This window comes from Lipotes vexillifer, unplaced genomic scaffold (genome assembly GCF_000442215.2).
Source record: "Lipotes vexillifer unplaced genomic scaffold, Lipotes_vexillifer_v1.1 scaffold217, whole genome shotgun sequence".
Taxonomy (NCBI): Eukaryota; Metazoa; Chordata; class Mammalia; order Artiodactyla; family Lipotidae; genus Lipotes; species Lipotes vexillifer.
In genome coordinates, this window is record NW_006788200.1 from 433,006 (window position 1) to 448,849 (window position 15,844).

At 47.8% G+C, this 15,844-nt stretch overlaps 1 protein-coding gene across 2 annotated transcripts in view; it reads left to right on the forward strand.

The window, feature by feature from the left end:
- Positions 1-15,844, forward strand: part of SLC22A4 (solute carrier family 22 member 4) — a 49,323-nt gene that overhangs the window by 7,429 nt on the left and 26,050 nt on the right. For both annotated transcript variants that reach the window (XM_007461330.1, XM_007461329.1), the window contains exons 2-3: positions 9,687-9,790; positions 11,142-11,296. In XM_007461330.1, the coding sequence (XP_007461392.1) occupies positions 9,687-9,790; positions 11,142-11,296 (259 nt within the window). The remainder of the gene's footprint in view (positions 1-9,686; positions 9,791-11,141; positions 11,297-15,844) is intronic.

Sequence of the window (15,844 nt, forward strand, 5' to 3'; positions counted from 1 at the left end):
AAGGGCTTAGATGTCAGATCTAACAAAAACTTCAAAGCAGCCATTATAAATATGTTCAAAGAACTAAAGGAATTCATGTTTTAAAAAGTAAAAGAGGGGCTTCCGTGGTGGTGCAGTAGTTAAGAATCCACCTGCCAATGCAGGGGACATGGGTTCAAGCCCTGGTTTGGGAAGATCCCACATGCTGCGGAGCAACTAAGCCCGTGTGCCACAACTACTGAAGCCCACGTGCCTAGAGCCCGTGCTCTGCAACAAGAGAAGCCCCTTCAATGAGAAGCCCACGCACAGCAACTAGAGAAAGCAGGCGCACAGCAACAAAGACTCAACACAGCCAAAAATAAATAAATAAATTTATTTTTAAAAAAGCAATAAAAAAAAGTAAAAGAAGGTATGATAACAATGTCCCATCAAATACAGAATACCAATTAAGATATAAAAATAAAAGCTATAGGGCTCCCCTGGTGGCGCAGTGGTTGAGAGTCCGCCTGCCAATGCAGGGGACATGGGTTCGTGCCCTGGTCCGGGAAGATCCCACATGCCGCAGAGTGGCTGGGCCCGTGAACCATGGCCACTGAGCCTGCGTGTCCGGAGCCTGTGCTCCACAATGGGAGAGGCCACGACAGCGAGAGGCCTGCGTACCACAAAATAAATACATACATACATACATACATAAATAAATAAATAAATAAAATCTATAAAAAAGAGAATCAAACAGAAGTTCCGGGGTTGAAATATACAGTAACTGAAAGTTAAAAATTCACTGGAGAGCCTTAATAGTAGATTTGAACAGACAAAAGAAAGAATCAGCAAATTTGAAGACAGAGCAATATAAATTATGTAACCCAAAAAACAGAAAAAAGGAATGAAGAAAAATGAACAGGGTCTTAGAGAAATGTGGAACACTATTAACCAGACCAACATGTGCATAATGGGAACACTAGAAGGAGAGGAGAGGAAGGAGCAGAAAAAAAAATAGTGAAAGAAATAATGGCTGAAAACTTCCCAAATTTGATGAAAAACATTGATCTACACAGCTCAGCAGCTCAACTCCAAATAGAAGAAACAGAAAGAGTTTTACACACAGACACATCATGGTAAAGTTATTTACAGTTAGACACCAAGGGGAATTTTTAAAACAGCAAGAAAAATAGGACACATACAAGGAAACCCCAATAAGATTTATATTTGGCTTCTCATAAGAAACAAGAGAGGCCAAAAGGCAGTGGGATAACATATTCAAAGTGCTGAAAGAAAAAACACATCAACCAAAAATGTTGTATCTAGCAAAACTATCTCTTAAAAATGAAATAAAGACATTTGCACACACAGACACACGCATGCATACACACACAAACCCGAGAGAATTTCTTGCTACCAGTGCTGCCTTACAAGAAATACTAAAGGAAGTTCTTCAGGAATAATTTTTTTTTAATGCACAACTTATTCTCTGAAAACTACAAGGCATCTTTGAAAGAAATTAAAGAAGATGTAAATACAGTAAGTCCCCTACATACGAACCTTCAAGTTGTGAACTTTCAAAGATGCGAATGTGCGTTCACGTGTCCGATCACATAAGGCGTGAGTGAAACTGCAGCTTGCCCTGTCTCTCATTGCTGATGATCCTTCAGCTCTACCATCTCCCACCTCCTCTCCCTCCTCCAGTCAGTAACTCTTCTTGCCTGTTCACTCCATGCCAGCCCCTGTATACCAGCTGTTGTACTGTACTACTGTACTTTTCAAGGTACTGTACTGTAAGATTAAAAATGTTTTCTTTATTTTTTTGTGTTTGTTTGTTATGTATTGTTTGTGTAAAAAGTATTATAAACCTATTACAGTACAGTACTATATAGCCGGTTGTGTTAGTTGGGTACCTAGGCTAACTTTGTTGGACTTACAAACAAATTGGACTTACAAGTGTGCTCTCAGAACAGAACTTGTTTGTATGTAGGGGACTTACAGTAAATAGAAAGACATCTCACGTTCTGTTCATGAAGCAGAAGACAATATTGTTAAGATGGCAAAACTCCCCAGATTGATCTACAGATTCAATACAAAAGTTGTCCAGTATCATTAGTCATTAGGGAAATGCAAATCAAAATCACAAGGAGAGGGGCTTCCCTGGTGGCACAGTGGTTGAGAGTCCACCTGCCGATGCAGGGGACACGGGTTTGTGCCCCGGTCCAGGAAGATCCCACATGCTGCGGAGCGGCTGGGCCCGTGAGCCATGGCTGCTGAGCCTGTGCGTCTGGAGCCTGTGCTCCGCCACGGGAGAGGCCACAGCAGTGAGAGGCCCACGTACCGCAAAAAAATAAATAAAAAATAAAATAAAATAAAAACCTACAAGGAAATACATCTTAACACCCCTGGGATGGTTAAAATTAAAAAGATACACAATAGGGACTTCCCTGGTGGCGCAGTGGTTAAGGATCTGCCTGCCAATGCAGGGGACATGGGTTCGATCCCTGGTCCAGGAAGATCCCACATGTCGTGGAGCAACTAAGCCTGTGTGCCACAACTACTGAGCCTGAGCTGTAGAGCCTGTGAGCCACAATGACTGAGCCTGCGAGCCACAACTACTGAAGCCCACACACCTAGAGCCGGTGCTCCGCAACAAGTGAAGCCACCGCAATGAGAAGCCCGCACACGGCAACAAAGAGTAGTCCCCCCTCACCACAACTAGAGAAAGCCCACATGCAGCAACAAAGACCCAACCCAGCCAAAAATAAATAAATTTTTTTTAAAAAGACACACAATAACAAGTGTTAATAGGAATATGGAAAAATTAAAATCCTTGTTCATTGCTGTTGGGATTGTACAATGATGCAGCCACTTTAGAAAACATTTTTCAAGTTTCTCAAAAGGTTGAACATAGATTTATCATATGAACTCAGTGATTCTACTCCTCATATATACCCAAGAGAAATGAGAACATATACACTTGCAAAGTCTTGTACACAAAAGTTTATAGCAGCTTTATTCATAATAGCCGAAAAGTAGAAACAATCCAAATGTCTATCAACTGATAAATGGCTAAATAAAAGGTGGTATATCCATACAATGGTATGTTATTCAACCATAGAAAGGAATGAAGTACTGATATTTGGTACAACAACATGGATGAACCTTGAAAACATTATGCTAAGTGAAAGAAGCCAGTCACAAAAGACTATATATTGTATGATTCCACTTATATCAAATGTCCAGAATAGGCAAATTCATAAGTATATTAGTGATGCCACAGGCTGAGGAAAGAGAATGGGGAGTGACTACTAATGGGCATGGAGTTTCTTTCAGGAGTGATGAAACCATTCTAAAATTAGATAGTGCTGATGATTGCACAATTCTGTGAATATAGTAAAAACCACTGAATTGTAAACATAAGAGTGAATTTTATGGTGTGTAAATTATACCTCACTAAAGACCTTATAAACAAAAAGAATTAAGTAGCCAGCTTTTCCCCCCAATGGTCAGGAAATTTCCAGTTTTGAGTCTGCAACTAAGTTATAAAGAAGAAATTGTGGGTGGATATATACACTATTATTAACTAACTACTACTTCCTCTTCTCCCCCTGAATGAAAAATATAACTATAAGAGAACACATGGAAATCCATTCTTAAATGAACCATTGCTAGTTTTTCATTCACAGCTGTCTCTGAGATTGAAGTCCATTTATAAAGGGATTTTACACCTTGTGGTAAAAGCTTTTCTGGTTTTTAGTCATCCAATAGAAAGTTCTCTTTTCTAACAATCTCTTCTGCCTAGTCAGGTTTAAGTATAACCTGCTTTGCTTATTCATTAATGCTGTTTGTTATAAGTCATGGTTTTGGTTAGGACAAAGGCATGAGATTAGTAGAAAGGGAACTACCATTTAATGAGGCCTGTAATGTGTCACTGTCAGACACACTACTTACATTCCCTGTCCAATGCTCATAACAACCTCAAGAGGGAGTATTATTGTCACCTCTTTGAAGATGAGAAAACAGGCTAATGGAGGTGAATGAGTGGCCCAAAGTCACACAGCTGGTAGTGGTAGAACCCAAGAGAGCCTGTGCTCTTTGCTCAACATGAGGCCGCCTTCCAGAGTTCTCAGTTCTATGCAGGTCACAGGGATACACTTATCTTTATGATACTTTATGGCTTTGGTAAAGGCTAAAATTGCTAGACTTTGGTTACTTGTAGAGTTCAAGGTTGAGGGTGATTTTCAAAGGACAGTGTGTGAGGGACTTCCCTGGTGGTGCAGTGGTTAAAAATCTGCCTGCCAATGCAGAGGACACAGGTTCAAGCCCTGGTCTGGGAAGATCCCACATGCTGCGGAGCAGCTAAGCCCGTATGCCACAACTACTGAGCCTGTGCTCTAGAGCCCATGAACCACAACTGCTGAGCCTGCGTGCCACAACTACTGAAGCCCACTCTCCTAGAGCCCATGGTCTGCAACAAGAGAAGCCACAGCAATGAGAAGCCCACACACCGCGACGAAGAGTAGCCCCTGTTCGCTGCAACTAGAGAAAGCCCGCGCGCAGCAACAAAGACCCAACGCAGCCAAAAATAAATAAATAAATGTAAATTAAAAAAAAAAAAGGACAGTGTGTGATACCACACATTTCCAAACTAATTTTCCATTACTCCTAATTGTTCAACATTCATTCATCGACAATTTGTTAAGCATCTACCACGTGCCTAGCCTTGTACATGCATTAGTTATCTAGAATGATTATATGAACATATTCAGGTTTTAGAACTCTGTCCACCTGGAGAAGGTTGAGCAGGAGGTGCCTCTTTTCCTCTCTAGCCAGAGAGCACAGTGGCCCAGAACAAAGCCCACCCCACCCAGGACGGCTGGGCTCATGCATGCACATGTGCACACCTGATCTGTCCTGTAAAGTATGCTTGACCTTGAGCTTTGTGGAGGCAGTGACCATGTCTGCTTTGTGCCCCATACACAGTCTGGCCCAGAGCATGTGCTCAGTGATGGTTGAATAAATGGTTAAGCAATTCCTTTTACCAGTCCACTAGAACTCAGGCTAGTCACTTCATTGCCCTATGCCTTCACTAACTCATTTGTAAAATGGGGACAAAGAGAATACCCATTTCACATGGCAACTTTGAGATCCCATGAGTAATACAAGGCACACAGTGAGCACACAATACACTGTACTTGTCCTTCCTATTATTATTACTGTTGAGGGCATGAGACGCACATTCTTCTAGGCCAAGAGTGACCTCATGTCCCCTATTACCTTGTGACGTGGTTTTTTGTTTTTTAAAGCAGAGCTGAAGGCTAGATGGCCCAGCCAAATGAAGCTTTACTCTGCTCTGTTAGGGAACATTGGTCTAAGACCTTGAGGATGAGACAGACACAGTAATCCTGTGAGAGCACATCCAGTGCCTCAACCCGGCACAGTTTGGGACATTCTACTCTTTGTCTGTGGTGTGTGTGGGAATGTGGGTTATGTTTCAGTAATGGTGGTATTTGACCTTAAAGCACAGCTCCAGAGCGATGCCAGGCAGCTCCTCACCAGGCCATCAGCCATTAGCCTCTGAGCTGACTGTGTGTATGTATTTATGTTTGTGTGTATGTGTGTGTATACACATGTGCAGAGACCCACGGGACAGTTCTGTCTCATCAAGGAAAAGACTGTCTCCCACTGGTCCTGCCATGTCATTGTTAACCACAGGGAGTTCCCTGGGACCTGGCTATTGAGGCCCCAAGACACACCCCTAGAAACCCCAAGGGACTGGGGCAGGCAGGGCCTGGCCTCCTTAAGAATAGCCCCGTGGAGGGCTTCCCTGGTGGCGCAGTGGTTGAGAGTCCGCCTGCCAATGCTGGGGACGCGGGTTTGTGCCCCAGTCCGGGAGGATCCCACATGCCGTGGAGCGGCTGGGCCGGTGAGCCATGGCCGCTGAGCCTGCGCATCCGGGGCCTGTGCTCCGCAATGGGAGAGGCCACAGCAGTGAGAGGCCCGCGTACCGAAAAAAAAAAAAAAATAGCCCCGTGGAGGGCTTCCCTGGTGGCGCAGTGGTTGAGAGTCCTCCTGCCAATGCTGGGGACGCGGGTTTGTGCCCCAGTCCGGGAGGATCCCACATGCTGTGGAGCAGCTGGGTCCATGAGCCATGGCCGCTGAGCCTGCGCATCCGGGGCCTGTGCTCCGCAATGGGAGAGGCCACAGCAGTGAGAGGCCCGCGTACCGAAAAAAAAAAAAAAAAAAAAAAAATAGCCCCGTGGAGAAAACAGACTGGCAGCTGATTTATTGGACCCCAGTTCCATAAGCCGCAGTGAAAACTTTATCTGCCAATCTTGTCCTATTACCAGGTCTCTTGCAGCTTTCAAAAAGACTCTCTGGGTACAGTAATTCCCCAAGAGGGAACCCAGCCTTGGAACCAACCATAAGTAGCCATGAGGTCCAGCTGCCTTCCCCTGCCAGGTGTGAACAGGATCTCCCTGCATGGTGTTGACAGGGCTTCTTGGGCCCCGCTTCAGGGAAGGAAGGGGGACCTAGAACCATGGCCTCATGGCCTCCAGTAGGAGAGCAATGGGGAGCTGGCCCTCACCTCACCTTTCTCAGCACCCAATTCAGAACTCCTTTCCTTGCTCCATTCCCCAAAAGACTAGGCTTGACCGACTATCAGGGCCAGCTTCATGGGCATCAACCCATGCAGTCACACAGGACCCCACACTTGGTTTTTTTTTTTTTTTTTTTTTTTTTTTTTCTTGCGTTATGCGGGCCTCTCACTGTTGTGGCCTCTCCCATTTGCGGAGCACAGGCTCCGGACGCGCAGGCCCAGCGGCCATGGCTCACGGGCCCAGCCGCTCCGCGGCATGTGGGATCTTCCCGAAACGGGGCACGAACCCGCGTCTCCTGCATCGGCAGGCGGACTCCCAAGCACTGCGCCACCAGGGAAGCCCCACCCACACTTGGTTTTAATGCTCTGCTATTGACGTCTTGAAATTTTTTTTTTTATAAATTTATTTATTTCTTTTTGGCTGTGTTGGGTCTTCGTTGCTGTGCATGGGCTTTCTCTGGTTGCAGCGAGCGGGGGCTACTCTTTGTTGCGGTGCGCGGGCTTCTCATTGCGGTGGCTTCTCTCGTTGCGGAGCACGGGCTCTAGGCATGTGGGCTTCAGTAGTTGCAGCACGTGGGCTCTAGAGCGCAGGCTCAGTAGCTGTGGCACACGGACTTAGTTGCTCCGTGGCATGTGGGATCTTCCCGGACCAGGGCTCGAACCCATGTCCCCTGCACTGGGAGATGGATTCTTAACCACTGCGCCACCAGGGAAGTCCCGACATCTTGAAATTCTTAATCATTTTTGAACAAGGGGTCCTGCATTTTCAGTTTGCACTGGGCCTGCATATTAGGTAGCCAGTCCTGTTTACTACCTTTGCTCATGCAATGCCTGGCTCCACATCTAACAGCCTTTCTCTTTCCTTTCTTTCTCTAAGTGCTATCTATCCTGCCCAAAGGCAATGTCCTGACAGAAAAATATTTTTAAAAACACAAAGGAGAGCACATTATCTTTTGAAGAGCTTTTCTGCTTGACTGCAGATGGAATGGTGTTGGTTGATAATGGATACGTTAACACCCCTACCAAACTTGGGATTTTCTTGGCTCTGTCCAAGGCTAAAGGCTGTGGTGTGGGGGAGATTTTCTGCCACTAGTCCTGGTGTCACATTCCTTGGAGAAGTGTAGGGCGCAATAAACTTGTTTTGTCTGGCCTTTGGAGTTCTTGTCCAAAGCGGGACATGGGTACAAGGTTAAGTTCTGAGGCCCAAGTTGGTATTTACTTGCTATGACTTCAGGCGAACACCAGTCTCAGAGCCTAAGTTTACTCTTCTGCAAAATGGGTTATACTCCACATTATGAGGCTTTGGGGCCTCAATCACTAACCTCTTTGTGTGTTGGGGCAGATCCCAAGATCTCTTCTGACACTTTGGTGAGTGATGTTTTAGAAGTGGGTGGTCATTAATTCAGGTACATGTCTTGTCTACCCCTTCTGACCCGTGGCCTGGCAGGGCACATGAATCTGGCCATACAGTTTTGGAGGGTTTGTGCCCTTTCCCCTGAAGCCTATTCAGGTACCCCAGTTGAAGCAACACTACTTTGGGTGTGGTTTCAGACTTATCCTCAGTTGTGCCTGAGGGGTAGAGAGCAGAGTTTCTGGTCCACATTGTTTTTCTTCTGCAGAGCTATGCTTGGGCGTCCCACCTGTAACCAGCATTGTGAGAACAAGCAGAGGCAGATTTATGAATCTTGTTATTGTCTCCAGGATGGGGGTGTTCTCAAAGACATTATCCTCAACATCACAGAGTGGCCCCTTTGTGGAAGGAAGTATATAGGAGAGGCTTCTCTCAGGTCTCAGTACTCAGAAAAACTGAGCTTTTGCAGAATGAGTTTATCACTTTGCACACCGTGATCCTGAGAGCTGAGCTGCTGGGATATTCAAAGCCAGATTTCAGGGCTTCCCTGGCAAGCAGACAGGCCTTTGGGCAGGACAGCCAGAGGTCAGTCTTACCCCTGGCTTGGTTATTTTGTAACCCCTCCTCCCCTGAGATTTTAATTTGCCCGGATTCCCTTAGCTTTTTGTTGTACACATTTCTCTTGTATGTATCCTTATAAACGCCTCTCTCTGCTGCAGATGGGACATGATATAAATATGTGAACTCATTTAAAAATCTATTTCAGGGAAGTTGTGAGGATTAAGATCTAAATTGCTTTGGGAATGTCATGGGAGCAGCACCACTGCTGGGTGGGGCTGGGATTGGGTGGGAGGCAGGGGATTTTTCCTATAGTCTGGATCATCTTGCCACACACGGCAACACCGTGACCACAGCCCCGAAATATTTATTGGCACCACCTGCTTGTTTTTTAATTAATGAAAGCTCACTGAACACACTGAATTTTCTGCAGCCTCCCCTTGAGATTTTGCTGAATTGACTTAAGAGCTGGAAACTGAAACTCTGCCTCAGACTCTCATTCTGTGGGTTCACAAGCAGGGACTTGCTAGGGCTACCAGAGCCCACTGGCCCTGGGGAATGGGAGGGACCGCACTTCTGTGAGGGCTGCATGGGAAGGAGGGTGGAGGAGTGCAGAGGGGAGATAAGGAGCACTGGAGAGGGGTGGGAGCCCCACCCCTAGCACAGTGAAGCCCCAGATCAGGCCCTAAGTGTGGCCTACGGTATAAGTGGGCCAGGGAGCACAGGGTTCTCTGGAGGATTCTGTTCAGAAAATATAATCACAGGCCCCTGGGAACCACGTGCACTTTTCAACAAAGTAGAGGAATCTTTTACAACTGGATCATGTGACCATGCCCTCTGCCCTGCCCTGCAGGCATTTCAAACACCTTCCCTCCATGCTGGGATGCCTTCTGAAGCAGAAATGGCATCTTTGCTTCATACTGCTTCACAGCTGAGGGGTCGCCAGTCAAAGCCACGCCTCAGCTGACTTCTCAGTACACGACGTAAGCAGGGCCAGAGGTATCACCCTCCCTTTCGGAAGAGGAGGGTGAGCCTCAGGCAGGACAGTGACTTGCCCCAGTAAATGGTAGCATCAGGAGTCAACCCCAGGGCTGCGAGGCCTATGCCCTTTGCATAAAAGTGACAGCCTGGCACAGGGGAGGATAGCCTGCCTGGCTGCCATGCCTTGGAGCTGGGCTGGAGGATTGGGCTCACACTTCATATTTTCCCTGGCAGTGGAGTCTGGTGTGTGAGGATGATTGGAAGACGCCCCTTACTACCTCCCTGTTCTTCGTAGGCGTGCTCCTCGGCTCCTTTGTGTCTGGGCAGCTGTCAGACAGGTAAGGGTACTGGGCGGGAGGAAGGGTGATTGTCAATTCATTGCCTGTCTTGGAGTTGGACTGAATTTAGGGTATTTTCACCCAGAGAAAGGGAGGCCCCTTAGGCCACCAGGTGAGTGATAGGAGGAACCATGATGTCTCCTCTGTCCTCTGCCCTCAGCCCCTTGCAGGGACCCATTGAAAAGTGGAGCCCTTATATCACCAAACCCCTGGAAAATATACATTGCTGCCTCCCCACTGCCTCCCCACCCCACCCCTAGCTCTTGGATGCCTTGTGATCTATCCACAACCAGCCATCAGCCAGAGTCAGGGCCAGACTCTGGGGAGTACCCTTCCCTAACAGTGCACCCACCTCTGCTGTGGGTCAGGCCCCTGGCGGGACACTGGGGCCACAGAGCTGACCCAGGCTGGTTCTGGGCCTCCTGGGGCACACAGTCAGGAGGAGACAGCATCGCAGCTCTGGGAGATGTGCCCTCACTGGCCCTTGAATGTTCTTGGGTATCAGAGCAGGGAGGTGGGAATGCTCAATGGCAGTGTTGGGGAAGGCTTCCCAGAGGAGTGGCTGTCCCTCCCCCAGTCATGAAGCCCAGTGGGACCCCAGACCCAACAGACTGAGAACTGAGTTTGGAAGATGGGGTAGGAGACTGTTCTGCTCATACCTGTGTTCCCTTCTAGCCATTGGACACTATCAGAAAGTCAAATTAAGACTTATAAAGAAAAAGAAGACTTAAGCCAACTATAGTGTCATTAATGGACGTTGCTGGAAGCTACACTTTCCATAGAGCAGTGGTTCCCAATTTGGGATGCACAGTAGAGAATATTTTTAAGTCCCAATACCCAAACTGCATCCAATTGTCTACATCCGGACGATAAGCATGTTGGAAGGCAGGTGCTGGCACCCGTATTTTTTAAAGCTCTCTTGATTCTGGGCGCAGCCAAGGTTGGAAACCACTGACATAGAAGGACTCTTGGTTCTGGATTGACAGAATTCTCATGTTGTTGATATTAGATGTATCTGCAATCTATACTGTACTCACATTCCAGAAATAAGATGGCAGCTTCTGCCTATGACTCATTCTAAAGAGTAGATTTCCACATGGTCCTTGCATAAGCTGCTCTGTGCTTTCGAGATACAGGAGGCTCAGAATCTCAAAAGTTACCTCCTGGGCAGATGGATGCCTGAGGCCTCACCAAGGAAGAACCTGGGAGGGTGTGACAGGAAGGAAGCCTGTCACAGCCCTGAGAAAAACAAAGTCTGCAGCAATGCCTGCCTCAGGGTTTCCACATGCCCTGATGACAGTGCTGCTGTGAACTTCACGGGATATGTCTTTCCCTGTGCTGTACTCTACAGGTTTGGCAGAAAGACCATCCTCTTCGCAACCATGGCTGTGCAGACTGGCTTCAGCTTCCTGCAGATTTTTTCCATCAGCTGGGAGATGTTCACCATGTTATTTGTCATCGTCGGCATGGGCCAGATCTCCAACTATGTGGTGGCCTTCATACTAGGTAGGAATGGCTTCTGACCTACGGGGCTCCTTACAACCCTCTGAGAGGCCTAGGAAGAGGGGGCCACTGGAGAGGGCACCGAGAGTGCTCTTAGCACAGAAGGAAGCACCTCATCTCATGGGCTGTGCTTCCAAAATGTGATCAGCCTCGGGGATATATGTGCTGGTGGTGGAGGCTCTAGCCACAGGTGCTTTGATGGGTCGCAGGCAAAGCAGGCACGCACAGGGAGCCAGCTCCGTGCTGGGCCCTGAAATGTGACAATGTAGAAGAGCTGCAGCTGGTAAGAACCAGCCAGGTAATAACTGAGACACATTTCAGGAGCACAGGGCTCGGGAGAGGGACAGAGGAGGGGATCTTGAGGGAGAGACAGCCTAGGGGTGTCTTTGATCTGAGCTATGAAAGCTTGAGGTTTTTGCCTGGGCTGGGGCTAAAGGGTGTTCCTGGCAGCTGGGCATGGCCCATGGAGGTAGTTGGTGTGCCCAGTACACAGGTGGAGGAGGCACGTGCAGACAGGAGTCCAGTGCCAGCCAGCCATCATTGGGCAGATCTGGCCTCACCCCTAAGTCAGAGCCCACCCCCAGAGCATATCAGCTGCATGTAGGACAAGCCTTACTGCTGAGAGCAGTCCTATCTCCTAGCAGCACCCTTGCTTCTGGAATATCAGGCTGCATGAGGGGGACTCACAAGCTAAAGGTCATGAGGAGGACCCCAGGGCCTTTACCAGCTTTTCCTGGGAGGCAGCAGGGTGAGCTCCGGGCAGGTTGATAAGGGTCATCCGCAGGAGTGAGTCCCCAGCAGGCTCTCTGAGCCCACCTGCTCCCTCTGAGCAGGTGAGAGAAAGGGAGATGGGGGCACATCTGGGATAATAGACACCAAGTCCCATAATCTCCAGTGTGACCATATGTCCTTGTTGGCTGTCCCAGTTTGTCCCTATTGTCACAGTGTAATTACCAATAGTGCCCCTTTAATGTAAGTCTAATGATTCTTCTTGTCTCAAAAGTCTGAATCTAGTAAGATGATTCTGGTCACTTTTGAGATTCTGGATGACTCATTGGCTTTTTTTTTTTTTTTTTTTTTTTTTTTTGTTTTTGCGATATGTGGGCCTCTCACTGTCGTGGCCTCTCCCGTTGCCGGATGCGCAAGCTCAGCGCCCATGGCTCACGGGCCCAGCCGCTCCGCGGCATGTGGGATCCTCCTGGACCGGGGCACGAACCCGTATCCCCTGCATCGGCAGGCGGACTCTCAACCACTGCGCCACCAGGGAGGCCCGACTCATTGGCTTTTGAGATCCTGTGTTCTCTTAGTTGAGGGTGTGTACACCCTGTCACGTTGCCAAGATGGAACTGTGGGAGGCCCGTCATTGGCTTTTGAGATCCTGTGTTCTCTTAGTTGAGGGTGTGTACACCCTGTCACGTTGCCAAGATGGAACTGTTCAAATTCCACTCCTTTAATCATTTGTGAAGAGCTCCTCTCCACAGGCCCAGCCTCAGTGTCTGAAGAGGGAAGAGGGGAGGGTATGCTGAAGCCACATGGCCCCGGCAGAAGCACCCTCTTAGGCAGGCCCCAGCAGGATGGGGCCTCTCTCCTCCCTGCAGAGGGAAGGAGGGGAGCAAGATTTACTTAAAGAGGGTCATTTGAGGAGAGGACCCAGAAAGCTTCCAGCCAGTGGTACTGGAAACTTGAGATTGGACGAATTCAGTACAGAAGTTAATACCTCCTGATGCCTGATGGCCCCAAGGACACAGGGCTCTTGGACACAGCAGAGCCTGTTGTTCTCATGGTTTAAACCCTGCAGATTCCATGTTCCTTTTGATGACCGCCCTATACCTGGAAAGCTCAATGGGTAGCTTTGCTTGGGCCAGAACATACCAGAGACTAAACAGAGGAATCTGCCTGATGCCAGCAGAGCCCTTTAGGAGGACCTAAAGAGTCACCTGAAATGGAAGGGCACAAGGTCATAGTGAAGCCAGAGAAGCCCTGTCATTGGGATCAGGAGCCAGGTGGCGTCTGTGCCATGCACGGCATCCCCCAGGTCCTGCAGAATGGCAGCATTGAGACCTGCCTTTCCAGGGGCAAAGGGTGCTTCTGGAGCCATGGAGCCTCCCCTGTGTGAGTGGATGCGGCCAGGAGAGCCCACCCAAGGCCTCCTCCAAGAAAGTCCCTGCCCAGCTGACCTTGACACTACAACCAACTTCCCTCCCTGCTCCCCATGATGAGACGAGTGAGAAGGCCAAGGGGAAAGTAAGATCTGTAAGATCAGTCAGAACCTAGATGTACAAGCCAGAAATCAGTGGGTGGGACGCTGGGTATAGCAGGCTCCCCATCAGCCTGGCCCAGGGCTGTGGTAGGGTGCTCTGGGAGCCTCCCTGGCTATAGTGTTACTCTATTGTGCTCTGCAGGAAACTGCTGACTTTTGTGCACTGGTATGAGCCTCCTTATACTGGGTTCTCAGGCCTAAACGTTTCAGAGTGTCGCTGAGAACCAACCTGCCCCCTGGAGCAGCCAGACTCGCTCGTCAGCGCCTGGGGTAGGGTGGGGTGGGGCAGACGCGACGGAGGCTGACTTCTGGCAGTGCAGCAGCGCTCTCTGGTGTTCCAGGACTAGCATAGTCAAATTCTGGGTTTTATTTAACTGAAAGAAACCTAAGCTTTGGATCTGGTCTGCGTTCTGTCTGGGCCTTCCCTTTTGCCCTCTGGCTCTAGGGAAGCGTTGGCAAGAGTCTGTGATGATAATCTCCCATTTTAGGATTCTTCACATTAATTCAGGAAGCTGAATTACTCCCACTCTCAAAGCAATGCAAAAATGGATCCTCTCCTTGCTCTGCTTTTTAACAATTATAAAGCCTGCCAGAGTCACAGGAGACAAGAAAAAGAAAGGAAGGAACGGTGCTACTTAAAGGAACAGAACGTGGATACACCTGGAAGTGAGGGAGCTGCCAGAATGATGCTTGTTCAGGAGGAAGTGACCACTCAGGACGAAGGACACTGGCCCTACCCACAGTCTAGCTCCCCCTCACAATCTCCTACTGTTTCCCAGAAATAACGCCTTTGACCTGTCCACAGCCTCTGGGTGAAATGCCAGCAGCATCCTCCTTTATCTCTCATAACCAGCTGCTTGAATTTATTTTGTCTCCTGTCTTGACTGATCCATTAATTCAGTATTTTCCCAGTACTCCTAACATCAACCTCCTCTGCAATATTTGTTCCAGCATGCTGAACTATTTAAAGTTCTGCTTCCTTTGAGGTCTAAATGTATTCTTCCTTTTGATAAGTACATAACTGATGGCATCTTCCTTTATAACTTTGGCTACCCAGAAGCTCAGGCTGTATCAACTATGCAGCCTTTATCAGCCACACAGTTTTTTAATGGAGATATCGTTTGCATACCATAATGTTAACTCTTTAAAGGTGTATAATTCAGTGGTTATCAGTGTATTCACAAAGTTGTATGATCATCAACTCTACCTAACTCCAGAACATTGTCGTCACCTGCCATTAGCAGTCACTCCCCCACACTCCTCTCTCCCCAGCCCCTGGCAACCACTAATCTACTTCCTGTCTGTGTGGATTTGTCTATTCTGGATGTTTCTGATAAGCGGAATCATACAATATGTGGCCTTTGTGACTGACTTCCTTCACTTAATGTTTTCAAGGTTGGTCCATGTTGTAGCATGACTCAGTATTCCATTGTATGGAGATGCCACATTTTGTTCATCTCTTCATCAGCTGATGGACAACTGGGTTGTTTCCACTCTCTGACCAATTTGGAGAATGTTGCTATCAACATTTGAGTACAAGTTTTTTGTGGATCTGTTTTCAGTTCTCTTGGGTATGTACCTAGGAGTGGACTTGCTGGGTCAGGTGGGAATTTTATGTTTTACCATTTAAGGAACTGCCAGACCGTTTTCCAAAGTGATCCATTACATATTTTTGTTCTTTTCTCCAAGGCATAGCTTTTCACCTTTCTTTGTATTTTACTTTAACGTTACCATTATTTTATTTTATTCAAATTATAAGCTACCTCAAAACCTTCAAGGGATGTGGTGGGATATAAATACATTAAAAAGATGCTGAAATTTGCTGGCAGCCCTTGTTTGCACTGAACTGTGTGAGGGAAGAACCGGGTGGACCCAGGGAGGAGGAAGGACTCACTCCTGTCTGTCCTCAAGGGGCTCACATCTGGTCGGCAGAGGCAGCCATTGCAGTTGTTATAGAGAACGTGGGTCATGGCCTAGGAGTGTTGGGAGGAGCTCCTATAAATTTTCTGGGTATATGCAGAAATAGGAAAGGTTACTTTTAACTAGAATGATCTGTGAAAATTTGTAGAGGAGCGAGAGGAAGCAAGGGAATATCTGCTGTTTTGATGAGAATTCGGAGTATTTTCCGGGGAGCAAAGAGAGCTTCTGCTGTCTTCCACCGGGTCTCTTGGTCAAAGGCACTGTACTTTCCAACATTCCCCTGACATCTGGCACATGTCAACTGTTTGAGCAGGATGAAAGAATTAATTATTCCTGAGTACCTACCACATGCCAGACACTTGACTATAGGC